This window comes from Equus przewalskii, chromosome 15, assembly GCF_037783145.1.
Source record: "Equus przewalskii isolate Varuska chromosome 15, EquPr2, whole genome shotgun sequence".
Taxonomy (NCBI): Eukaryota; Metazoa; Chordata; class Mammalia; order Perissodactyla; family Equidae; genus Equus; species Equus przewalskii.
Genome location: NC_091845.1, coordinates 704,967 through 731,480, shown reverse-complemented (window position 1 = coordinate 731,480; position 26,514 = coordinate 704,967). Strand labels below are relative to the sequence as shown.

The following is a 26,514-nucleotide window of genomic DNA, read 5'->3' as shown; positions in this document are numbered from 1 at the left end:
AACCCTGGGCCGCTGAAGTGGAGTGCATGAACTTAACCACTCGGCCACGGGTCCAGGCTCGAGGTTTATTTTTATTAATTTTCACATCTTTGAGGGATAAGTTGGATGTCTGTAGGTAAGGAAGAGCATCTAGCTAAGGAATTATTATAAGCAAAGGTAGATGGTGATGAAAGGAAAATAGTGTGGCTGAACGTAGAGCATGTGAAAGGACATCAGGAGAGTAAATTGGAAAATAGCTCAAAATTTAGTTTCAAAGTCATATTGAGGAGATCTTAAAATGCTCGCTGGTAAGTGTGGACTTGATATAGGCAAAGAAAAGTCATCTGAGACTTTTGAGAAGAAGAGTGAAAGGGTTTGACCTGTGGTTTGCAGTCTGGTAGTAGTAGGAAGGCTAGGCTAAGCGTGGAGGCAGATAGACTGGTCAGGAAGTACTGTTGTAGTCAGAGACAAGATAATGGCCCAAACTAAGTAGTGAAGAAAAGGTCCTGATTTTTTAAAACCCCTTCCCCACATTAATGTTAAGTCACGTTTCCCCAATCTTGAATTCATACACTTGTGGATTAAAAATTTATACTTCCATTTGTCAGCTTTTTTTCTGTAGTAAAATATACGTAACAGTAAGTGTACTGTGTTAACTTTTAAGTTCAGCAGCATTAGGTACATTTACATTTTTGTGCATCCATCACCACCGTCCATCCACAGAACTTTTTTCATCTTTCCCAGCTGAACATCTGTCCCCATTAAACACTGACTCCCCGTCCCCCTCCCTTCTGGAAGCCACCATTCTACTTTCTGTTTCTATAAGTTTGGCTACTCTGCTTGCCTCATGTAAGTGAAATCATGCAGTTGTGTCCTCTTGTGACTGGCTTATTTCGTTTAGCATAATGTCCTCAAGGTTCACCCATGTTGTAGCATGTGTCAGAATTTCCTTCCTTTTTAAGGCTGAACTCCATTGTATTTGTAGACCACATTTTGTTTATCCATTCATCTGTTGATAAAGACTTGAGTAGTTTTCACCTTTTGGATATTATGAATATTGCTGCTGTAAACATGGTTGTACAAATACCTATATGTGTCCCTCCTTTCAATTCTTTTGTATATATACCCAGAGGTGGAATTGCTGGCTCATGGTATTTCTATTTTTAGTTTTTTGTTTTCAGTTTTCCATAGTGACTGTACCATTTTGCATTCCCACTAAGAGTGTACAAAGGTTCCAGTTTCTCCACATTCTTGTCAACGCTTGTTATTTTCTGTTTTTTGTTTTGTTTTTGTTTTGATAATAGTTATCCTAATGGGTGTGAAGTGGTGGCTCATTGTTGTTTGATTTGCATTTCCCTAATAATTAGTGATGCTGAGTATCTTTTCATATGCTTGTTGGCCATTTATTAATGGCCAATATCTTCTTTGGAGAAATGTCTATTCGAGTGTTTTGTCAATTTTTTAATTAGATTCCTTGTTTGTTGAGTTTTACAAGTTCCCTATATCTTCTAGATATTAGCCCCATATCAGATATGTGATTTACAAATATCTCTCTGATTCTTGGAGTTGCCTTTTTACTCAGTTGTTAGTGTCCTTTGATGCACAAGTTTTTAATTTTCATGAGGTCCAATTTGTCTATGTTTTGTTGCCTTTGGTGTCCTATCCAAAAACTTGCCAAATCCAGTGTCATGAAGCTTTTGCCCTATGTTTTCTTCTAAGAGTTTTAGCCCTTACATTTAAGTCTTTGATCCATTTTGAGTTGATTTTTGTGTATGGTATTAAGTCAGGGTCCAACTTCATTCTTTTGCATATGCCTATGCCTTTTTCTCAGCACCGTTTGTTGAAAAGACTATATTTTCCCCATTGAGTGGTCTTGGCACCATTGTCGAAAATCATTTGACCTTACGTGTGAGGTTTTATTTCTGGGTTCTTTGTTCTCTTCTGTTGATCTATTGTTTATCTTATGCCAGTACCACACTGTTTTGGTTACTGTAGCTTTGTGGCAATTTTTGAAATCAGGACGTGTAGACCTCCCACTTTGTTCTTATTTTTCAAGATTTTTTTTGGCTATTCAGGGTTCGCTTGAGATTCCATAAGAATTTTAGGATTGATTTTTCTATTTCTCCAAAAGTCATTGTTGGGATTTTGATAAAGATTGCACTGAATCCGTAGATGGTAGTATTGATATCTTAACAATATTAAGTCTTCTAATCTATGAACATGGGATTTCTTTCCATTTATTTGTGTCTTCTTTAATTCTTTCAGCAATGTGTTGTAGGTTTCAGTGTACAAGTCTCCTCCTCCTTGGTTAAGTGTATTCCTTCCTAAGTGTTCTTCATGCTATTGTAAGTGGAATTCTTTTTTTAATTTCCTTTTGGATTATTCATTGTTAGGTTGTAGAAAAGCAGTGGTTTTTGTGTGTTGATTTTGTATCCTAGAACTTTGCTGAAATTTTTTATTCTAACAGTTTTTTTGTACAATCTTTAGGGCTTTATGCATGTAAGGTCATGTTGTCAGTGACAGAGATAATTTTACTTTTTTTTTCCAATTTGGATGCCTTTTATTCCTTTTATTTCTCATCTTATTTCTCTAGCTAGGACTTGCAGTACTATATTGAATAGAAATGGTGAAAGTGGGCGTCTTTGTCCTGTTCCTGATCTTAGAGGAAATGCTTTCAGTCTTTCACGGTCAAGTATGATGTTAGCTGTGAGCTTTTCATGTATGGCCTTTATTATGTGGGAGGTAGCTTCCTTATATTCTTAGTTTGTTGAGTGTTTTTATCCTGAAAGGGTGTTAAATTTTCTTAAATGCTTTTTCATCCATTGAGATGATCACGTGATTTTTTCACTTCAGTCTGTTAATGTGGTGTACTACGTTAATATATTTGTATGGTGAACCATCCTTGCATTCTAGGAATAAATCTCATTTGGTCATGGCGTATAATACTTTTAATATGCTGTTGAGTTCATATTGTTAGTATTTTATTGAGGCCTTTTGCATCAATATTCCTTACAGATATTGGTCTGTAGTTTTCTTATAGTGTCTTTGGTAGCAGGGTAATGGTATACTCATAGAATGAGTTTAGTAGTGTTCCCTCTTCAAGTTTTTGGAAGAGTTTGAGGAGGATTGGTTTTCACTCTTCTTTGTATGTTTGGTAGAATTTATCAGTGAAGCTGTCTGGTCCTGAGCTTTTCTTGTTGGGAGGTTTTTGATGACTCATTCAATCTCCTTACTAGTTGTAGGTCCAAACACATTTTCTATTTATATGTTGTTTGGTCTTTGTAGGTTATGTGTTTTTAGGAATTGATCCATTTTGTCTGGGTTATCTGATTTGCTAGTGTACAGTTGTTCATAGTCCTGTCTGGTAATCCTTCCTGTTTCTGTTAAAACAGTAATAATGTTCCTTCTTTCATTTCTGATGTTAGTTATTTGAGTCTTCTCTGTTTTTTCCTTAGTCCTTCTAGCTAAAGGCATGCCAGTTTTGTAGATCTTCTTAAAGAGTTAACTCTTCGTTTCTTTGATTTTTCTGTATTGTTTTTCTGTTCTCTATTTCTTTTATCCCTGCTTTATTCTTTATCATTTCCTCCTTTTTTCTAGCCTTGGCTTTTGTTTGTTATTTTTCTGGTTAAGGTGTAAAGTTAGGTTGTTGATTTAAGGACTTCTTTTTTTAATGTAAGCGTTTATAGCTATAAATTTTCCTCTTATCACTACTTTCATTGCATCCCATAATTTTTGGTATGTTGTTTTTATTTTCATTTGTCAAGATATTCTCTGATTTCCCTGATGGCTTCTTCTTTGATCCATTGTTTAAGAGTGTGTTTAATTTCCACATATTGGTGATTTTTCTAGTTTTTCTTTTGCTATTATTTCTAGTTTCATTCTACTGTGATTAGAAAAGATCCTTTTATGATTTGAATATTTTTATTAAGACTTATTTTGTGACCTCGCCTATGGTCTGTCCTAGAGAATGTTCCATGTGTACTTGAGAAAAATCTGTATTCTACTTCTGTTGGGTGGAGTGTTATGTAATATGTCTGTTTGGTCCAGTTAGTCCATAGTGTTCCTCCAGTCCTCTGTTTCCTTATTGGTCTTCTGTCTGGTTGTTCTATTCATTTGAAAGTGGGGTATTAGTCTACTATAATTATAGTTCTGTCAGTTTCTCTCTTCAGTTTGGTCAGTGTTTGCTTCACATATTTAGAAGCTCTGAGGTTTGCTGGATATTTGTAATTGTTATATCTTTTTGGTAAGTTGAATCCTTTATCATTATGTAATGTCCTTTTCAATTTCTTGTAACAGTTTTGGCTTAAAGTATGTTTTGTTTTATATGAGTGTATCCATTCCTGCTCTTTTTTGGTTACTATTTGCATGGAATGTGTTTTCCATCCTTTCACTTTCAACCTGTGTTTACTCTTCGCTCTACAGTGATTCTCTTCTAGGTAGTATACTGTTGGATCCTGTGTTTATCCATTCTGCCAATCTATGTCTTTTGTTTGGAGAGTGTAATCCCTTTACATTTAAAGTAATTATTGTTAGGGAAGGACTTAACTTTTGCCATTTTGTTGTTTTCTGTATATCTTACAGTTTTTTGTTCCTCATTTCCTCTCTTACTATTTCCCTTTGTGTTTAGGTGATATTTTTAGTGACACTTTTTGATTCCCTTCTTGTTTCCTTTGTGTGTATTTACTAGATATTTTTGTGGTTACCATGGGGATTACATATAACATCCTAAAGACATAATCTGTTTTAAACTGATACCAATTTAAGTTCCATCGCATAAAAAACTCTACTCCTTTACAGTTCTGCCGCCCTTTCTGTTGTCCATGCCACAGATTACATCTTTATATATTGTGTGCCTGTGATCATAGATTTATAGTTGTTTTATTTTTGTCTCTTAAATCCTAGAGGGGAATAAAAAATGTAATTATGAACCAGAATTACAATAATACTGGTTTGAATGTTTGTCCATATGTTTTCCTTTATTGGAAAACTGTATGTTCATATGGCTTCGAGTTTTTGTCTAGCATTCTTTCATTTCAACCTGAAGGACTCCCTATAGTATTTCTTGCAGGGCAGGTATAGTATTAACGTATTCCCTCAATTTTTGTTTATCTGAGAAAATCTTAGTTGCTCCCTTATTTTTTAAATTGGGTTCATAATAGTTTACATCAATGTGAGATTTCAGTTATACATTATTTCTTGACTGTCACCACATAAGTTCACCCGCTGTGCACCCCCGCCCTCCGCTTCCCCTGGTAACCACTGAACTGTTTTCTTTGTCCATGTGTTTGTTTATATTCAACATATGAGTGAAATCATCTGGTGTTTGTCTTTCTCAGTCTGGCTTATTTTGCTTAGCATAATTCCCTCTAGGTCCTTCCATGTTATTGCAAATGGGATGAATTGGTCTTTTTTTCTGGCTGAGTAGTATTCCATTGTATTTATGTACCACATCTTCTTTATCCAATCATGGGTCGATGGGCACTTGGGTTGCTTCCATGTCTTGGCTATTGTGAATAATGCTGCAGTGAACATAGGGGTGCATATGTTACTTTGGATTGCTTATTTCAAGTTATCTGGGTAGATACCCAGTAGTGGGATAGCTGGGTTGTATGGTAGTTCTATTTTTAGTTTTCTGAGGAGTCTCTGTACTGTTTTCCATAGTGGTTGCACCAGTTTGCATTCCCACCAGCAGTGTGTGAGGGTTCGCTTCTCTCCATGCCCTCTCCAACATTTGTTATTTTTGGTCTTAGTGATTATAGCCATTTTAACTGGTGTAAGGTGGTATCTTAGTGTAGTTTGGATTTGCATCTCCCTGATGATTAGTAATGTTGAACTTCTTTTCATGTCTTTATTGGCCATCTGTATGTCTTCTTTGGAAAAATGTATGTTCATCTCCTCTGCCCATTTTTTGATTGGGTTGTTTGCTTTCTTATTGTTCATTTATGTGAATTCCTTATATATTATGGAGATTAACCCCTTGTCAGACATATGATTTGCAAATATTTTCTCCCAATTGGTGGGTTGTGTCTTTGTTTTGATCCTGGTTTCTTTTGTGTTGCAGAAGCTCTTTAGTCTGATGAATTCCCACTTGTTTATTTTTTCTTTTGTTTCCCTTGTATGAGAGGACATGGTATTTGAAAAGATCCTTTTTAGTTCGATGTCAAAGAGTATACTACCAATATTATCTTCCAGAAGTTTTAGTTTCAGGACGTATCTTCAAGTCTTTGATCCATTTTGAGTTTATTTTTGTGTATGGTGTGAGATAGTCGTCTACCTTCTTTCTTTTGCATGTGGCTGTCCAGTTTTCCCAGCACCATTTATTGAATAGACTTTTTCTCCAATTTATGTTCTTGGCACCTTTGTTGAAGATTAGCTATCCATAGATGTGTGGTTTTATTTCTAGGCTTTCAGTTCTGTTCCATTGATCTGTGTGCCTGTTTTTGTACCAGTACCATGCTGTTTTGATCACTATGGCTTTGTAGTACATTTTGAAGTCATGGATTGTGATGCCTCCAGCTTTGTTCTTTTTTCTCAGGATTGCCTTAGCAATTCGGGGTCTTTGGTTGCCCCATATGAATATTAGTATTCTTTACTCTATTGCCGTGAAGAAAGTCACTGGGATTCTGATAGGGATTGCGTTGAACCTGTAGATTGCTTTAGGTAGTATGGACATTTTAACTATGTTTATTCTTCCAATCCATGAACAAGGAATCTCTTTCCATCTCTTTAAGTCATTATCAATTTCTCTCGTAATGTCTTATAGTTTTCTTTGTATAAGTCCTTCACATCCTTGGTTAGATTTATTCCTAGGTACTTAATTTTTTTAGTTGCGATTGCAAATAGAATTATATTCTTGAGTTCTCTTTCTGTAAGTTGGTTGTTGGACTATAGAAAAGCAACTGATTTTTGTAAGTTGACTCTGTACCCTGCAACTTTACTGTAGTTAATTATTTCTATTAGTTTTCAAATGGATTTCTTGGGGTTTTCTATATATAAGATCATGTCATCTGCAAACAGCAAGAGTTTCACTTCTTCACTCCCTATTTGGATTCCTTTTATTCCTTTCTCTTGCCTAATTGCTCTGGCCAAAACCTCCAGTACTATGTTGAATAAGAGTGGTGATAGTGGGCATCCTTGTCTTGTTCCTGTTCTCAGAGGGATGGTGCTCAGTTTTTGCTGATTTAGTATGATGTTGGCTATGGGTTTGTCATATATGGCCTTTATTATGTTGAGGTAATTTCCTTCTATCACCATTTTGTTAAGAGTTTTTATCATAAATGGCTGTTGGATCTTGTCAAATGCTTTCTCTGCATCTATTGAGATGACCATGTGGTTTTTATTCCTCAGTTTGTTGATGCGGTGGATCACATTGATTGATGTGCAGATGTTGAACCATCCCTGTCTCCCTGGTATGAATCCCACTTGATCGTGATGTATGATCCTTTTGATGAATTGCTGAATTCGGGTTGCCAAAATTTTGTTCAGAATTTTTGCATCTATGTTCATCAGTGATATTGGCCTGTAGTTCTTTTTCGTGCTGTCCTCATCAGGCTTTGGTATCGGCATGATGTTGGCCTCGTAGAATGTGTTAGGAAGTATTCCATCCTCCTTAATTTTTTGGAATAGCTTGAAAAATTTAGGTATTAAATCTTCTCTGAAAGTTTGGTGGAATTCCCCAGGAAAGCCATCTGGTCCTGGGGTTTTATTCTTTGGGATGCTTTTGATTGCTGTTTCAATCTCTTTCCTTGTGATTGGCCTATTCAGATTGTCAGTTTCTTCGTGACTCAGCTTTGGGAGGTTGTAAGAATCTAAGAATTTGTCTGTTTCCTCTAGGTTATCTGTTTTGTTGGCATATAGCTTTTCTTAGTATTCTCTTATAATCCGTTGTATTTCTGTGTGGTCTGTGTAGTCTGTTATTTCTCCTCTTTCATTTCTGATTTTGTTTATTTGAGCTTTCTCTCTTTTTTTCTTTGTAAGTCTGGCTAGGGGTTTGTCAATTTTATTTATCTTCTCAAAGAACCAGCTCTTTGTTTCATTGATCCTTTCTGCTGCCTTCTTTGTTTCAATATCATTTATTTCTGCTCTGATTTTTATTATTTCTCTCCTTCTGCTGACTTTGGGCTTTGTTTGTTCTTTTTCTAATTCAGTTAGGTGTAATTTGAGATTGCTTACTTGGGTTTTTTCTTGTTTGTTAAGGCGTGCCTGTATTGCAGTGAATTTCCCTCTTAATACAGCTTTTGCTGCATCCCATATGAGTTGGTAAGGCATGTTATCATTTTCATTTGTCTCCAGATATTTTTTGGTTTCTCCTTTAATTTCTTCAGTGATCCATTGCTTGTTCAATTGCATATTGTTTAGTCTCCACATCTTTGTCCCTTTCTCAGCTTTTTTCTTATAATTAATTTGTAGCTTTGTAGCATTGTGATCAGAGAAGATGCTTGTTATTATTTCAATTTTTTAAATTTATAGAGGCTTGCCTTGTTTCCCAACATATGGTCTGTCCTTGAGAATATTCTGTGCACACTTGAGAAGAATGTGTATTCTGCTGTTTTTGGATGGAGTATTCTATCTATATATGTCTATTAAGTCCAATTGTTTTAGCTTTTCGTTTAGCTCCACTGTTTCCTTGTTGATTTTCTGTCTGGATGATCTATCCAATGATGTGAGTGGGGTGTTGAGGTCCCCTACTATTACTGTGTTATTTTTAATATCTTCTTTTAAGTATGTTAATAGTTGCTTTATGAACTTTTGTGCTTCTGTGTTGGGTGCATAGATATTTATAAGCGTTATTTCTTCTTGATGGAGTATCCCTTGGATCATTATATATTGCTCCTCTTTGTCTGTCTTAACCTGCCTTATCTTGAAGTCTGCTTTGTCTGACATAAATATTGCAATACCTGCTTTCTTTTGTTTGCTGTTAGCTTGGAGTATCATGTTCTACCCCTTGACTCTGAGCCTGTGTTTGTCATTGGAGGTGAGATGTGTTTCCTGGAGGCAACAAATTGTTGGATCTTTTTCTTTAATCCATCTTGCCACTCTGTGTCTTTTTACTGGAGAGTTCAGTCCGTTTACATTGAGGGTGATTATTGATGTATGAGGGCTTAATGCTGTCATTGTATCATTTGTTTTCCGGTTTTCTTGCATTTTCTTTGTTTCTCGTCCTGTGTGTTTTGGTCTACCCATTAATTGTGTAGTTTTTTGTGATGTGTTTCTTTGTTTTTTGCTTATTTGTTTTTTTGTGTCTCTGTTCTGCTTTTTAGTTTAGTGGCTACCCTGAAGTTTGTATTCAGAATCTTGTGTATAGCATAGTCCATTTTCTGATGGCCTCTTATTTCCTTAGTCTAAACTGATTCAGTCCCTTTCCTCCTCCCCTCCTGTTATTATTCTCATATCTTATTCCAACTTCTGTTGTGAGTTTGTGATTAAAGTGACAAGATTGTCTTTGTTTTTGGTGTTTTCCTAGCTTTTAGCCTAATGCTATAGTTGAATATTTGCTATCCTATTCTGATTCTGTCTGTCTCCTTACTCTGTGTTTTGTGGCCCCTTTCTCCCTTTTTTTCTTTTTTCATGTATGAGGGCCACCTGGAGGATTTCTTGTAAGGGGTTCTCGTGGCTACGAAGTCCCTTAGCTTTTGTTTGTCTGGGAAAGATTTAATTTCTCCCTCATATCTGAAGGATATTTTTGCTGGATAGAGTATTCTTGGCTGAAGATTTTTATCTTTTAAAGTTTTGAATACATCATTCCATTCTCTCCCAGCTTGTAAGCTTTCTGCTGAAATCTGCTGAAAGTCTGATAGGGGTTCCTTTGTAGGTTATTTTCTTCTGCCTTGTTGTCCTGAGTATTCTTTCTTTGTCATTCACTTTTGCCAGTTTTACTACTATATATCTTGCAGTAGGTCTTTTTACATTGACAGATCTAGGAGATCTGGAAGCTTCCTCCACACATATTTCCCTCTCATTCCCTAGATTTGGTAAGTTTTCTGCCATTATTTCTTTGAATATGCTTTCTGCTCCATTCTCCTTCTCTTCACCTTCTTGAATATCTATAATTCTTATGTTGCATTTCCTCATTGAGCTGGATATTTCTCAGAGACTTTCTTCATTTCTTTTTAGTCTTAGTTCTCTCTCGTCCTCTGTCTGGAGCATTTCAACATGTCTATCTTCGATTATGCTGATTTGCTGCTCTATGGTGTCTACACGAGCATTCAGGGAATCTGTATTTTGTTTTATCTCTTCCATTGTGTCTTTCATCTCTAATGTTTCTTATTGATTTTTCTGTACAGTTTCAATCTCTTTTGTGAAGTAGCTCCTGAACTCGTTGATTCTCGTTGTTTCTCTATATTCTCTTTTACCTCATTGAGTCTTTTGATGATAGCTATTTTGAATTCATGGTCGTTTAGTTTACATATTTCAGCGTCCTCAGAACTGAGTTCTGGGTGCTTGTCGATTTCTTTCTGGTCTGGAGTTTTGATGAAGTGCCTGATGTTGAAAGGACAGGACTTTCCCCTTGTGATGTTATTCGGTTGCAGTTACCACCTATCACCACTGGGTGGGGGTCGAGAACAACGTATTCTGAGCCCTCTGCCTTCAGCCAAGATGGTGCCACGTGAGTCGGGGGAGGGGCACTTTCTCCTGTGTGCAGTCCCCGGTTCTGACCAGCTCTCGCTATCTGGTCACTTGGGGTCTTGGCTTGATGAGGTCACCCCATGTGAACGCTTTTGCCCCTTTAGAGGGCTTCCCTCTAGGCTGCAAGAGCCCTAGGGAGTCCTGGGTGATCCCACGGATGCGCGACCCCTCCCCCGCTCATTCCCTCATGGTGCCTCCAATGGCAGCGACCGCAGTCTTTAGAGGAGGGATGAAGTGCTGTCTTACCCTGTTCTAGCTCCTCTAAGGGAGGCCCCAGCCTCTCCGCCCTCCGTTGTGGGGCTGCCATGACTCTCTGAGGATTTTTGTGCTTTTAGGGTATTTTCTCTTGGAATATAGTTGCTCCTTCTTGTTGTATGTTGGAGGGGAGAGAGTCCCAGGCAAATTCAGTCCACAATGATGCTGAAGTCACCCCAATTTTACCCTCCCTCATTTTTGAAGGACAGTTTTTTGCCAGCTATAGAATTCTTGGTTGGTAGTTTTTTCTTTCAGCGTGTTAAACATATCCCACTGCCTCTGGCTGGTTAGGTTTCTACTGAAAAATCCACTGATAATCTTTTTTTTTTTTTAAAGATTTTATTTTTTTCCTTTTTCTCCCCAAAGCCCCCAGTACATAGCTGTACGTTCTTAGTTGTGGGTCCCTCTAGTTGTGGCATGTGGGATGCCGCCCCAGCATGGCCGGATGATGGGTGCCATATCCGCACCCAGTGTTCGAACTGACAAAACACTGGGCTGCCTGCAGTGGAGCATGTGAACTCAACCACTCGTCCATGGGGCCGGCCCTCCACTGATAATCTTATTGAAGATCACTTGTATGTGACAAGTTGCTTTTCTCTTGCTGCTTTCAAGATTCTCTCTTTGTCTTTGGTTTTGACAGTTTGATTGTAATGTGTCTTGGTGTGAGTCTCGGGGTTTATTCTTCTTGGAGTTTTTTGAGCATCTCATATTTGTATATCCACATTGTTCCTCATATTCAGGAAGTTTTTGAACATCATTTCTTCAAATAAGCTCTCTGCCCCTTTCTTCTTCTGAGACTCCCATGACATGTATGTTGTTCCATCTTAATGGTGTCCATCAAGTCTCTTACTCTATGTTCATTTTTCTTCTTTCTTTTTTCTCCTTAGGCTTAATTATTTCAAATGGCCTGTCTTCAAGTTCACTGATTCTTCTGTCTGTTTAAGCCTGCTGTTGAACTCCTCTAGTGAATTTTTCAATTCATTGATTGTATTTTTCACATTTGGAGTTTGTGTTAGGTTATTTCTATCTTTGTTGATATTCTCATTTGGTTATATACCGTCTTGGAACAAAGAGCATACATCGCATATGACAGGAATGTCCCTTTTACAACAGTCGTGAGATTGCTTTGCTAGCACAGCAGGTCAGTGGTGGTCACAAGGTGAGCACAGCCTGTCAGTAATTAATCCTTTGTTTCCAGGAAAAGATGCTTATCCTTAAGGAAATGCTGATGTGGGGGAAGCTATCCCTATCTTTAAGGGCATCGTTCTTGTCTTTGGGACATAGTAAATATTTAAAGCGGATGTAGAATGTGTGCTCAACAGACCATGTCAGGCCTTTCTGGAGAAATAAGGTCAGGCCAAATTAGTTTTAAACCAAATGGCTTTCTCATATATTCCAATGTATCCTATCGCTTTTCATTTATTTTTATCAGGTATGAAGTCTATGTTTGTTCAGCCTTGTTTTGGAGATTTATTTTTTCCTTTGAATGGGCCATGTTTTCTTACTTTTTTGTCTGCATATGATCTTTTCTTGAACACTTGGCATTATAAAAAACAGCCTCCTCTCCCAGTCTTTGCAGACTGGCTCCGTCCTGGGGAAGACTTTCACTAATCAGTGAAGCATGAAGGCTTAAGGTCTTCTCAGGCCTTTTCTGGGCATTCATCTTCCTTGGGCCTGTATGTGTGCTTTTCACCCCTGGGCCCAGTTCTCCTATATATGTGGCTGCTTTAAAGCATCTTAAATTCCTCAAGAGTCTCTCCCCTGCTGCTTCTTGGGCTCTTGGCTGTTACAATGTATTCCTCTGCCTATAATCTCTCGCCCCTAGGTAGGTGTCTACAGATTTGTAGCCCACTTTGGTTTTCGTGAGCCACACCCCCTGCTCCTCATGGCTTCCTCTAGCCTTAAATTCTGGCTACTTTGGGCCATTTGAGCTCTGAGTTAGATATTACAGAGACCAATTCCTCAGGCAGCCCTGAGACAGGTTAATAGAATGTTGGAAATTCCATCCTATCTGCTCTCTTCATTGTGTGGAATAGAAGTGGGGCCTGGGCTGCTGCTCTCCTCTTACTGGGCCATGCCTCATGAGGGAGTGGGTGGGGCAAAGGAGGGTAAAAATGCTGCCATTTCAAGTGTGGCATTTTCCTGATTGAGTGTTCACTTTGTTGCTGTAGATTTTTGATCAGTTTCCAGAGCTCCGATTAAGTCATCTTACTTTGAGATCATTTAGCTTCTTAGATATGTAGATTACTGTTTTTCATCAAATTTGGGACATATTTTGGATATTTCTTCAATTATTTCTTCTATTCGTTGCCTCTTTTTCTGGTGTATACACCATGCATATGTTGATATGCTTAGTGGTGTCCCATATTTCTCTGCGGCTCTGTCCATTTTCCTTCAGTCCATTTTTCTTCATTCTTTTCTCTTTGTAGCTTGAGATTATGTAATCTCTATTGATCTAGTCTCAAGTTTGGTAATTCTGTCAGTTCAAATCTGTTAAGATGCTTTACTGGACTTTTCACTTTAGTTATTGTACTTTTCAACTCTATGATTTCTATTTGGTTCCTTTTTATAATTTTTATCTGTTTATTGATATTTTCTACTGGATGAGACATTATCATCTCCTTTCCTTTATCTCCTAAAGCATAGTTTTCTTTAATACTTTGAATGTATTTACAATGACTACTTTATTGTTTAGCATGACATATGGGCCCTCTCAGAGGCAGGATCTCTTGCCTGCTTTTTTTCCTGTGTCTGGATCCACTTTCCTGTTTCTTTGTATGTCTTGTAATTTTTTGTTGAAACCTGGGCATTTTAGGTAATATATTGTAGGAATTCCAGATACTGATCCCCTCCTTCTTTGTGGCTTGTTTTTGTTTGCCTGTATATTTCTTTATAGTGAGTTGGCCAGATTCCTTGAGGGAAGTTTATTTCCCCCTTAAGATGGAGCCTCTGATGTCACTCCTCAGAGGGTGCAGCCTTGGGTATACGCACAGTAACCCTGGGATGACAGGGATATTAGCAGGGCTCTCAGTGACTGTCTGTATTATATTGTCTCTCTGTTGGTATCACACCCAGATCTTAGGCTCCACTAATTGCAGGCTGGTTGCTCTGTAGTTTTTGTCAATGCGCTGGGATGTAAGCTGTTCCATACTTTGATCCAATTAAATCTGGGCCTCTTTGCAAGAGTAGCTTTTAAGGCATATTTGAGGTTTGTCCTGACCCTAGAAGGGCTATCCTTAGGTATCTCCTTCCTTGCTTCTCTCTGGTAAACTAGCTGGCTTACAGTTTAGCTTGTCACTTTAATGGAGCTACCAGCCTCCTCTTAATTGCTTACCACCAAAATCTCTGTTGTTTTCAAGAATGTCTTTAGACTTAGATTTCTTCCCAGTCTTTCAATAAAGTCAGTGCCTTTGAGTAGAGCTTTGGAGCTTTCTGATCTAATGGTTTACCTCTTCCTCTGAGAAAAATCTCTGAGACCTTGCTCCAGAGCTAGGGGTGGGGACAGTGCCCCGATTCTCTTGGATTGACAGCCCTGCTTTATGATCAGGGCTCTGGGTGGGGGCAGTAGCCTCTGGTCTTCGCGGCGTGCCTCTCCCAGCCTGGAAGCTCAGGTGGGCTGGGGTGAGGATAATCAGGACCCTAATATTTTTGCTTATTAGTTGGGGCTGGGTGGAGGAAGGGAGCCCCTGTGTTGTTGGCTACATTCTCCAGGAACTTAGCCTTTGCCACTCAGAGCTGTGGGGGAATTGAGAAATGATGGGGGCCTGCCCCTATGATCCTGGGATTTCAGGCACGAGGAAGCATCCTTTTCTTAGCCACTCTCACCTGAGGTAGAGCTTCCATCAAGCTGACCTAGGGCAGGGGAGGGAGAGTGCAGGTTATGGCTTCAGTGCCTCAGACTCTCCCTGTTCTTAGTGACGTCTAGTAAATTTTCTTGAATAATTACATTTCTTAATTTGCTTTGTGCCCTCAGGACAACTTCCAGAGCCTTTAAATGGTTGCTTTTTAATAATTTTCACCAACTGTAGGTGTTTGCCATGGAGCAGGTCTGTGAAGCTCCTCATGCCTCCATGCTGGCATTGGAACCTCTGGGCTTTATCTTGAGGGTTGAGGGCATTGAAGGGTTTAAGTAATCATGAAAAGTTGGCTTTGAAAAACCATTTTGGCTGTAATTTAGAGAACTGGAGGGGACGAAACTGGATGCAGAGAGAACTCTTAGGATGTAACAGAAATTCCAGTAATAGTTGCTGGTGGCTTAAATTAACATAGCAACTGTGAGGAACTAGAAAGATGAACTAGTTCAACACAGAGAGTTGTTAAGACTTAGTAATTAATCAGATGGATGGGGAGTTAGTGTGGGGTAGGAGGATGTTACAAGAGAGAACATTAGAATGACTCATGATCAGTGCTTTGCAGACTTGTCAAAATGCAGATTCTCATCCAGGGCCTGATTCTGCATGTCTGACAGCCTCCTAGGAGATGCCCATGCTGCAGGTCCTCCATGTCCTATTTGAGTAGCAAGGTCCTAGGGTTTCATGTTCTGTTCAGGCAACTGGTGAATGGTGGCAGAGTGAAACTGTCAGTTTACTTGTTTGTTTCCCTAGTAGAGGGCAGGGATTGTCTTGTTCATTGTATCTTGAGTATGTAGAACAATGGATGACCCATAGTAGGTGTTTAATGGATAAATATTTGTTTAATGATGTATTGACTGTTGAAAGGAAACACAGAAAGAGGAAAAGATATGTGGGAAAAGATGAATTTCATTTTGGGCATGTTTAGGCAAAATTTGGCAAAATTTGGTCATTTGGGCAAAATTTAGGTCAAATTAAAGTACATATGGGTGGATGTGATGTGAGATGCCTGTGGACACTCAGGTGGAGAAATATATATTGCCTGTCTTGAGTTCAGACAAGAGATTTGGGCAAAAGCTGTAGATTTGGAAGTTAAGGATACAGGTTGTAAAAGAAGGGAAGAGATGGGCTGAGATTATCCTGGGAAGATACTTAGAGAAAGGGAGAAAAAAAACATAGGCCAGAGCTCATATTTCTGAAGAATATTTGTTTTGGACCTCCCTTACTACCATGCTCAGATTTCATAACTCTGTTGAATCTTTGTGAGAGTAAAACTTAGGTAAATTTTTGTTCCAGGTTAAAGAACTCTTTTCTTCCTTGGGAGTTGAATGCCATATCTTGGAACTTGATCAAGTTGGTAAGTACAATGGTTAGTACACACTCTTGTTTGTAGTAAGTGTCAGCATGATTGACTTCTGTCCATTTGCTTTGTTCAGTTCAGCTCACTTTTGTCTCTTGGGTTAGATGAGCTCTTTTCGTTTACATTCCCCTATGCAGAAAATGAACCTCTACGTGACAAAGGATTTGGTGTAGATTCTTTTATTTACATATTTCTTGTATTTGAAGGGAGGGAGTGGGAGGAAGATGTATAAGCTGGTGACCTTGGAGTACTTCAGGCATTTCAGATGTATCTTCCAACTTTCTAGCAAAAAAGACTAAGCTGTAATAAATGAAGAGAATCCTCTCCTATTTCCTGATTGTATTACCCATGAGGCGAACCACATTAGTTTTCTAGCTTTATACTTTTGAGTTTTTATCATCCATGCATCCACCATCTAATATTAATTGAGCACTTGACATACGCATGAAGAATGTGATCTCTGCCTTCGTGGGGCTTCACCAACTCCTTTTAGCCAAGTTGCTTTAATAAGTGAAATGTTCTCGCGTCTTTGAGACTTTTCTAAAGAATATACCAAATAGGGTAGTCTTAAGTAGTCATTGCCTGGTTTTATTTTTAGAGATCGGGGATAAATTGTGGACTAGGGTCATAAAGATTTTTCAAATGTAATTGTAGGAAATATTTTCTGAGTTATTACTGTTGAAGCAGATTTTATCTTGATATTTGCTCTTCAAGGAGGATTCTTATTTATTGTCTCGGTATAGTCATTGAATTGTAAGTCAAAATCTAATTTAGAAGAGTTTATTTTAAAAGGAATCAGTAGATTGGTCTTTATTCTTTGAAAATCTGGGTGTTTTTCTCTCTTGAGTCACCATTTCAGAAAGTTATATGACACTCACCTTCCGTGGGTGTGTCCATGTGAGAATTTGAGAGTTGTAACACTTTAGTTCAACTCACAAAAGGTTTGGATCCCTTTGAGTGTTCTTCTATATTTAATATTTTATTCTTTAGATGATGGGGCCAGTGTTCAAGAAGTGCTGTCAGAGATCACTAATCAGAGAACTGTACCCAATATTTTCGTGAATAAAGTACATATGGGTGGATGTGAGCAGACTTTCCAGGTAATAATAGTATTATATGTTCTTTAATGCTGCTTGCCCAAATTTTGTTTTTAAATAGTTAAAAGGGGAGAAAATGGTTTAGAATTCTGTTCGTTTGTCTTTTGGAAGTTGTAAAATCGAAAAGCATATAGGATGGTTATCAAATCATCTCAATTACTTTAAAGGAAATTAGCTTTTCTACCAACTCAAACTTCAGACGCTAAAAAGGAGAAGTTTTTGAATGAGGTTGCCAGGACAAACAGGTGGGCCACGGGGAACCTCTCTGGTCTCTTCTACCTCTTGGGGAGAGAAATCTCTTTAAGATTCTGTAAAATGAGGTCAACGCTAACATTCTGGTGTAGGGTAAGTAGAATTCCTCTTAAGGATGTTACCCCTGGAGCTTTGCCAAGGCCCATGGGCTTTGATTTTTTGATTCCTAAAATGCAGAAATGAATAGGAATCATTCAGTTAAGTAGTGACAGATAAAAATTTATATTTAGTAAATAAGGTCCTTATTTTATAACTAGTTATTTACTTTTACTAAAATTCTGCTCTTGTACCTTTTATATATGTATACAAATGGTAGTAAGCAATGATTGATTAAATACTTTGAGATTTTAATTAAGAACTATGTTTTTATTGAGAAACCATATTTTGTTGTATGTTAATCTATGATTAGCATTGTTATCTAGTAACAGCCTGCTTTATTAGTCCTAGGAGCTATAACCTTATTCACCTGGTGGTGAGTACATAATTATAACCCCTAAACATCTTTGGAAGTGCTACTCTTGCCAATCCTAACCTGGAAAGTGATGTCAGAGGATGAATCTGGAGATACAGAATTATCAATTCTATTTCAAGACTGGAAGGCATTTCTTTGGATGGCAGATGTTTAGGAGAAAGATTTCCCTAAGGGCACCTCAAAGTAAGGAGGCCAAAGGAGTCATTTTTAGAATGTGCGGAAAGCCTCCATGAGCACCCATTCTTTGGTGGCCCACGTGACATCTGCTCAGCCCCATAGTTACGTAGCGCTTCCACTCTGCTTCCCAGGATGAGCTGGTTCCAGCCTGGTGTCTCTAAAGCCACCATAATGGGATTGAGCAACCAACTTTGCATAAAGAGAACTATTGTTAAATCACATTTCTTTTTTTCTTTGCTTGAGAAAGATTGTCCCTGAGGTAACATCTGTGCCAATTTTCCTCTATTTTGTATGTGGGACGCTGCCACAGCATGGTTCAATGAGCAGTGTGTAGGTCTGCACCCGGGATGTGAACCTGTGAACCCAGGGTGGCCGAAGCAGAGCGTGCAAACTTAACCACTGTGCCACCAGGCTGGCCCCTTAAATCACGTATTGAACCTCTAGCCTCATCTAAGCTACTTCTGATCACAAGTGAACAAGAGAGTATGGTGCAGAGCCAGCCTCATGACCACTGCTGAAAGAAAAAGCAAAATGTTTGTGTTGTATAGGAAGCTCACCAGTGAGCTGCAAAATTTAGGTCAATTTATGAGAAACTATGAAAGTATTTGAAGTGCATGTCCTGCTGATGATGGGTGAGGATTGTTTTCGAAATGAAGCCTAGCTCAGGTGAACAAGATAAAGAGGATCTTGAAAAATGGCACTTGGTTATTTAACTGCACTTGGTTATGATATTTTGATGATTAGACCAAGGAAAATGACCTCGTCTGACGTAGATGTAAAGCCGTGAGCTCTGGGTCATTTGACGCATCCCTACCTATTGGGTGATAAACAGAAATGTATGTGCTTTGCCATGTGTTTTGAGTAGTTGGCCCTTATTTGAATAACATCCAGATAAAGTTGCAATTTCAACTTACATGAATTAGTATAGATTGTTTCTAAGATTTTTTAAAAGAAATCCATGCTGATGGAGGTAGCATGCAAAGAAGCAGTTTTAAAATAAGTCATACCGTATTCTCTCCTTTCCTTAAACCATAGGCACATCAGAGTGGTGTATTAGAGAAGCTCCTTCAGGGTGATTCAGCATATGACTATGACCTCATTGTCATTGGTGGCGGTTCTGGTGGCCTTGCATGTGCTCAGGTAGGAAAAAAATGAAACTTGAAGGTAATTTTCCTGGTGATTGCCATAAGCATTTCTTCTGCTACTTAAAAAAAAAAAGCCAATTTTGATGTTACAGTCTAAGCTTTTATTGTGATAGTTGATTTTAATAAAGAGAAAGTCTGTGTTTTGACACAAACACAGTATTTTCATCCAGGAGAAAGAAAAGTTAGAGGAGTGTCAGGAAAATGACAGCATCTTTATATGTAGCTTTTTTTGTAGGAAGCTGCCGTTTTGGGAAAGAAAGTTATGGTGCTAGACTTTGTGCTGCCGTCCCCGCAGGGCACGTCCTGGGGTAAGCTGTTTTCTTCGTTGTTGCGATTGTTGTTACCCTCTGCTCTTTACATGCTTCTTTGGCTTTGCTGAGTCTCATTTAATCCTCACAACAGTCTCAAGAGGTATAACCAGCCTGTTTCACAGGTGGGGAGACTGAGTCTAGTGAGGTTCCGTAAGTGGCCTAAGATCGCATAGTTAACAAGTGGAGAAGTTGGGAAGATAATACAAAAATAATTAAGGAAGATTTTGCGAAAAGGAGAAAATTCCATGATCCCAGGATTCTGACACTTATGCCGTAATTATTTTGCACACATGCACTAATGGGTTCACATAGTTGTGGTCACAGTGTACACTGTGTCCTTCTCACCTAAGTTTGCCATTCTGTTTTCCTGTTTTTCTGCATTGATTTCATAACTGACTCTCCTGGCTGCAGCATGGTCTGCCGAGTTAGCGTGTGTGTTTAATAAATGCACAGTGAGCTCCCAGCCCTGTGACTTTGCTGTAGACGAGAGTGCTCACCTTTCCATGTTCTTTTCACTATAAAATAGAACACATAGATTTTTGTGCTGGATATTTTCTGTTTATGCTTCAAGTCCGTTCTCCTTGCCTCTACCCTGCTTTATGCCCCAGAGGCTGATGAATTGGCAGCCTTGCCGTCTGGCTTCTGGTTGGGCTTGGCCAGTTTGGGGTAACAGGAAAAGAACAGAAGGAGGGAGGAGAGTAGCGGTAGGGTCTTCATCCCTTAGCTCCCGCTGCTGGTCGCCGCAGGCTGGGTCCCTCTCCTTGTGGAAGGCCACAGCCCTTGTCACGGCGGTCCGCCTTTGGGCTGTGGCACTCACTCAGTATGCTTGTCCCTTCACGTGGGGTTGGTGCTGGCCCCATTCTTCTGTCCCTCCTTCTCTTCCTGCCCGCAGCCCTGTAATAATTTCTCTACAAGCTCTCCTCAGTTACCCAGCCCGAGTGTCATCTCTTTCCTGCTGGAACCCTGACAAAGTATGAAAATGATTTTTTAAAATTCAAACTTACTCAAAAAAATTTAAGGCTAGAATTTCACATAATAAACCTCACCTACCTTGATTTTTCTCATATTTTTATGGTGTGTGTACACTTGTCTTTTTTCTTCCTTCCTCCTTCCCTCTTCCTCTCCTGCCTTCTTCTCCTGTTCAGAAATATCCTACTTATCTGGATTACCAGAAGAGACTGATCAGAGAGGGAATCTGTGGACTCATGCTTTGCACAGGGGCACTTACATATGACCTGTTGCATGTGGTTCAAAATTCCGAGTAGATGTCACCAGGCAGCTTGCAGTGGACCTGCTGTTGGCTCGGAGAAGGAGTCAGAGTTGCAGAGAGTAAAGGCTGGAAGCTGGGGTTCTGGCCTTTGGTGTAGTGCGTATCTAATTAATCTAATACAGTTCTGATCCCTTTGTAGGTCAGACTCAGATCAAAGTTTTGGACTCTGTCCCCAGAAAACCATTCAAATACACATCTGCATTTTTGCTTATCCTTGGGCCTCCTTCATGAGCCCTTCTTAAACAGTTTGGGTTAATCATTTGTGTGTTATTCTAGGGTGTGATGTTGACCCACAACCATTCAAGTTTGTTGTTTCCACGTTTTAATAACACCGACTCCGCATGTAGGTAAAACCATCCACCCACCCACACACACACACACACACACACACGCAAAATGTTAAAACTGTTATTTTATTTCTCAGGTCTTGGTGGTACTTGTGTAAACGTAGGCTGCATTCCTAAGAAGTTGATGCATCAAGCTGCCCTTTTGGGGCAGGCCTTAATTGACTCAAGGAAATTTGGCTGGGAGTATAATCAACAAGGTGGGTAATGGTTTATAAAAATAGAGACTGGGAGAAAAGAAGAAAGAATGAGTTTCTTTGAGAAATACTCACTATAGTTGAGTTTGAAATTTGTTTTCTAAACTCTCGTCAGCAGCCCACTCTGTGCCAGCTCCTGAGTGGCTGGGGTGAAGACTCCAGGAAGGATGTTGGGAGAAATGAGATTAGAGAGGAGAGGAGGTCACGAAAGCTCTTCAGTGCCATGTTAAGGAGTTCAGATTTACCCCCAAAGGTGGTAAGAGAGCTGTGGAGAAGTTTCAGCGGGAGAGGAACATGGACCACAGTTTGGAATCCGGATCCCTCTGATGGCGCCAGGGAGCTTAGAAGGCTAGAGGTGGGGGGAGTCAAGTCCAAAGACAGGGAAGTGAGGTGGGGCACTGGTGTATAACTCAGAGAAGAAACGACGAGGCCTGAGCAGAGACCAAAGTGGGACTAGAAAGTACGAGATGGATTTAGAGGAATTCAGGCATAGAATTGACAGGTTAGATGTGGAGTGGTGATTCTGTACGACCAGAATAATGTGTGGAGTTTTTAAAAAATTAGGACTTTTTCTCCAGAGATTTTGATCCAGTAGATCTGTGTGTGTTTAAAGTTTCGTAGATGATTCTGGTACTTACAGGTGATCCCGCCAGGCCGTCCATGTCCTCAGTAGGGTAGAGGTGAGGGAGAGGAATGAATCCGGGCAGAGGGACTGGGTGAGAATGTAGTGCATTCCTTGAGATAGAGAACACAGGCAAGTTTGGGATAGTCGCTGGTGTGGGGGACATAATGATTTGAGGCTGGACAAGTTTGCCCCGACAGTCAGCTCCGTGGTGAGCTTTCAGTGAAACTGCAGACTGGTTGTAGGTAAAATGAGGTCTCTTCACTCGGCAGTTTCACTTCTGGGTGGTCTTCACTTTTAAGAATCCTTTTCCTGACTCTTTGATCTTGTGTAGATGTTCCATTTAAAGTCCTTTCGGAACATCCTGGTGGAGATAGATATCTGGAATGGCTTTTGCTTGAGATAAGTCTGGGCAAGGCCTGGGTTTCGAGTCAGCATGGAGGTGAGAGTTGGAGTCTTAGGAATGGCTGAGATGGTCCGGGGAGGACCTATGGATGGAAGAGAATAGAAGACAGAGACAGGACCCTGGGCTGTGTTAATAACTCAGATGAGTGGGTGAGGAAAAGGAGGAGAACCAGGAGACTCATTCACAGAAGCCAGGAGGGGTTCGATTTTTAAGGGCGAGATTAGGACTTGAGGAGTCTCAAAAAAGAACTAACTTGAGTGAAATGTTGCAGAAAGACTGAATGGAATAGGATTTGAATTATGTACCTTTTGGATTGGTAGTTAGGTAGTTAAGGAGTTTCTCTTTAAAATTAAAAATGTTCAAACCCTGTTTCTAAAATAATCAACTCCAAGATGGGAGAAAACATGGAATGCCACTGTGGTTGGGAAAAGGCCACAAAGGACAGAACTGCACACTCGGCCTGTGACAGAGGGGACAGCCAGGCAAGGTGACGTGTGGATGACCAGACACAAGGTTCCCCGTGAGCTCATGACTTCTTGATGCGTCAGCCTCGCTGTGCCCACTGCCTCCCACTGTTGGGACCCTGTGCTTCCGGGGAGGGCACAGTGGGCTATATGCTTGCCCCGCTCTGCTGCACCTGGGGGACCAGGTGACGTTCTTGAACTCTTCTGAGTGCTTAATATTTCTAAATACTTTTTAATTTCTTTCAGTGGGTAAAATCTTATGTTAGATTCCTCGAAGTTCGCCATATACAAAATGCTTCTGAGTTAATTTTGAGGTGGCATACCAAAAAATGCCTAGCCAGCCATCACATGGAGTTTGGGGCTTAGCAAGTTTAGGTGTAGGCTCAATGAACAACCAAGAGAAGTCAACCGAATCTGAGAGGCAGGAGAAGGGAATAAAAGCAGGCTGAAATCTTGTTCTTAGAGAATGTTGTAGATACTTTCCTTCTTGATGCTGATAGAGAAATAGAGATTAAAATAAATTTAAAATGTGTACATAATTTCCAGATTAGAAATTGAATGTAAAACTTCCAAGTAAAAGAAAGGGAAAAGGGAAATGTACAAAGAAATAGCATGACACTGTAATTTAAAACAAATAAATTTTAAAAAACAGGAAATAAGATGCAGACACAAGAGCGGTCTTTTACATATTAGAAAAAGCTGAATGGGTCAGATTCTCAGGTTGGGTACACAGCAAAATTCTTCCATGTGCTCTTTACAAGACATACACCTAAAACCAAAAGAGGTCATTGCTGAAAATATAGGAATTTTTGAATTTTAAATAGATGGGAAAAGCTATATCAGGGAAATGCAAACCAAAGCAATGGCAGTAAATAGCAGATGGTAGACCACAAGGCAAAAAACCAACAAATCCTAGGAATTAAGGAGTTAGCACCTGCCCAAAATAGAATTGATAAACAAAACCGAGAGTATATTCGAAAATACAAAAAAGGTAGGCAGACCTTTGGCAAATCCAATCAAGGAAATAAGGGGAGAAGGTTCTTCTAAATATGCAACATTAGTTCCGAGAAAAGAAATATAACTACAGATAGAGAAGAGAGAAAACAAATTCCATATACAAATTAGTGGTAAGAATTTATTTAAATGTCTCGATGAAAAGGAATATCTTCCAGGAAAATATGAATGACCAGAATTGACTTGAATTATCAAAGAAAGCATTGTCTAAGAGCAACCTCTTCCCCAAAAGACACCATAGATATACAGGTAAATTTTCTCAAATCTTCAAGAAACAGACGCTTTCTCTATAATTTAAAGTGTACTAGAACTCAGAAAAAGATGGAAAAGTTCACTTTTTTTTTTAGTCTTGACATGACAATAATACAAAAAGATAGTGTAAAAATAGAAAGCTATAGCCCATAGAGGTACCAAAACTCTAGAGAAAGCACTAGCAAATCCTCTCCAGACTGTACTAGAACGCACTGTGACTGAAGCGGGTTCATTCTGAAGATGCAAGAGTGTGTCAGTGTAAGGAAATCACAGGAGGAGCACACCAAATCCATGTGATGACCTGGATGGCAGCTCCAAAGGCAGTTGCTAAAAATCCCACAGCCGTTCCTGCTTTTTAAAAAAACTATCAGGGGGCTGGTCCGGTGGCATAGTGATTGGGTTCGCATGCTCCACTTCGGTAGCCGGGGGTTTGCAGGTTTGGACCCCAGGTGCAGACCTACATACTGCGAATCAAGCCATGCTGTGGGGGTGTCCCACATACAAAATAGAGGAAGATTGGTGCAGATGTTAGCTCAGGGCCAATCCTCCTCACCAAAACAAAACAAAACAAAACAAATCTGTCAGTAAATGTAAGCAAAGAAATGAACCCTTCCTTTACATGATGAGAAAAAAGAAGCAAGTATTTAATGGAGAAGAGCTTGAGGCGTTTCCATTAACGTCAAGAATCAGACAGTGCCCATGTCCACTACTAACGCCCTGATTGTTCTGGTGCTTCTGGCCTGTGCACAAAAAGGAAGAAGAGGAAAGAAAAAGTACATATTTGAAAAGGAGGAAGAAAAAGATGTTTTAAATTTATAATGAGTTATATACAGTATACCTATAATATGCAAGAGATTGAACTAAAAATATTAGAACTAATAAAAAATTCAATATGTTGACTGCTGTTAAGGTAAATGTGCAGAAATCTATAGATTTCTTACATAACAGCAATAACTAATTAAAAATATAATGGAAAATTATTACAACAAAAACGATAGAATAACTTGGAATAAATTAACTAGGAATGTACAAAAAATACAAGGAAAGACTATAAAAGCATAACAAAAAATATACTATGATCTTGGAGGGGAAATCTCAATATTGTTAAAACATTATCTCAAAATTAATTTGTAAATTTCACATAAGTCCAGGAAAAATCTCAATTAATTCTTTTTCTTTTTGGAACTTGACAGATTATTCTAAAGTTGTTTTGTTTTGTTTTGTTTTGTTTTAGGAAGCTTAGCCCTGAGCTAACTGCTGCCAATCTTCCTCTTTTTGCTGAGGAAGACTGGCCCTGAGCTCACATCCGTGCCCATCTTCCTCTACTTTACATGTGGTCGCCTACCACAGCATGGCGTGCCAAGCGGTGCCATGTCTGCGCCCGGGATCCGAACCGGCAAAACCTGGGCTGCTGAAGCAGAGCGTGTGCACTTAACCGCTGCGCCCCCCAGTTTGTATTGAAAAACAAACGTGTGAGAATAGCTGTGCTACCTCTGAGAAAATGTAGACAGGGGCTTTTTCCATCAGTATTTAAAACTGTGATGATGTTGTAGAAGTAAACAGATTAATAAAATGCTAGAGCACGTGATTCCAAAATGCCAGTGCACAGACTTGCAGTACGGGTCCGTTTTTTACCTGTTTGGGCCTGAGGCCCCACTCCTGACTGGAGGTTTTGTGGCCTATCCTAGGATTTGTATATTTCCTCACAGTTCTCAAGGGATGCTGATGTGCGGCTGTGTTTGGGAAGCTCTGATACAGAATGTCTTTCACAACAGGAACCAGAAACAAAAGGACACGTGAAGTGTGAATTTAACTGGCAAGGTCCTTGGAGTAAATAGTTATTTAAGGGTTGGAAGAGTAGCTTTTCTGGGGGAGTGGGGAGGCTGTATCAGGATGTGAGGGTCAGTGCCGTGAAGAGAGGGTCATCACTGCTGAGCCATAACTTCTGGGGTCACGGGGTGGGCAGCGTAGTGACGAGAATGACCCCTCTGGATTGAGAGTCTTAGGAGACTTCGTGGTACCTGGCATCCTAGAAAGGGCGGGCAGGCCGCAAGCCTTGACACTGGCTGAGCCTCTCAGCGCACTCTGACCGCTTTCCTTTTCCTGCACTGTAACATCTCATGTCCCTGGTAAGCAGTGGGGCTCATCACTCCTGGAGACCGCTAGGTGGGGTGAGTCTCCAGATGTGACCGGAGGGCGAGCTGTCAGTTGGCTGGGTTAGTCTTTGGGCGTCCAGCGTCAACAGACATGGTGAATTCCAGGAAACAAATCCCACTTAGAAGATACAGGAATGATGAGAGATCCTGGCGTCATCGAATCCCACCCCAGCCTCAACAGGAAATGGGTAAACATTGTGGGTAAACTATAAAGCAGGCAGCAGTGAGCACGAACCACATTTTTTGTAAAGAAATGTAGGATAT

At 39.6% G+C, this 26,514-nt stretch overlaps 1 protein-coding gene across 1 annotated transcript in view; it reads left to right on the top strand.

Moving 5' to 3' along the window:
- Positions 1-26,514, top strand: part of TXNRD3 (thioredoxin reductase 3) — a 75,750-nt gene that overhangs the window by 3,960 nt on the left and 45,276 nt on the right. The window contains exons 2-6 of the mRNA XM_070576440.1: positions 16,008-16,068; positions 17,062-17,171; positions 19,105-19,209; positions 19,450-19,522; positions 21,220-21,339. Of these exons, the coding sequence (XP_070432541.1) occupies positions 16,008-16,068; positions 17,062-17,171; positions 19,105-19,209; positions 19,450-19,522; positions 21,220-21,339 (469 nt within the window). The remainder of the gene's footprint in view (positions 1-16,007; positions 16,069-17,061; positions 17,172-19,104; positions 19,210-19,449; positions 19,523-21,219; positions 21,340-26,514) is intronic.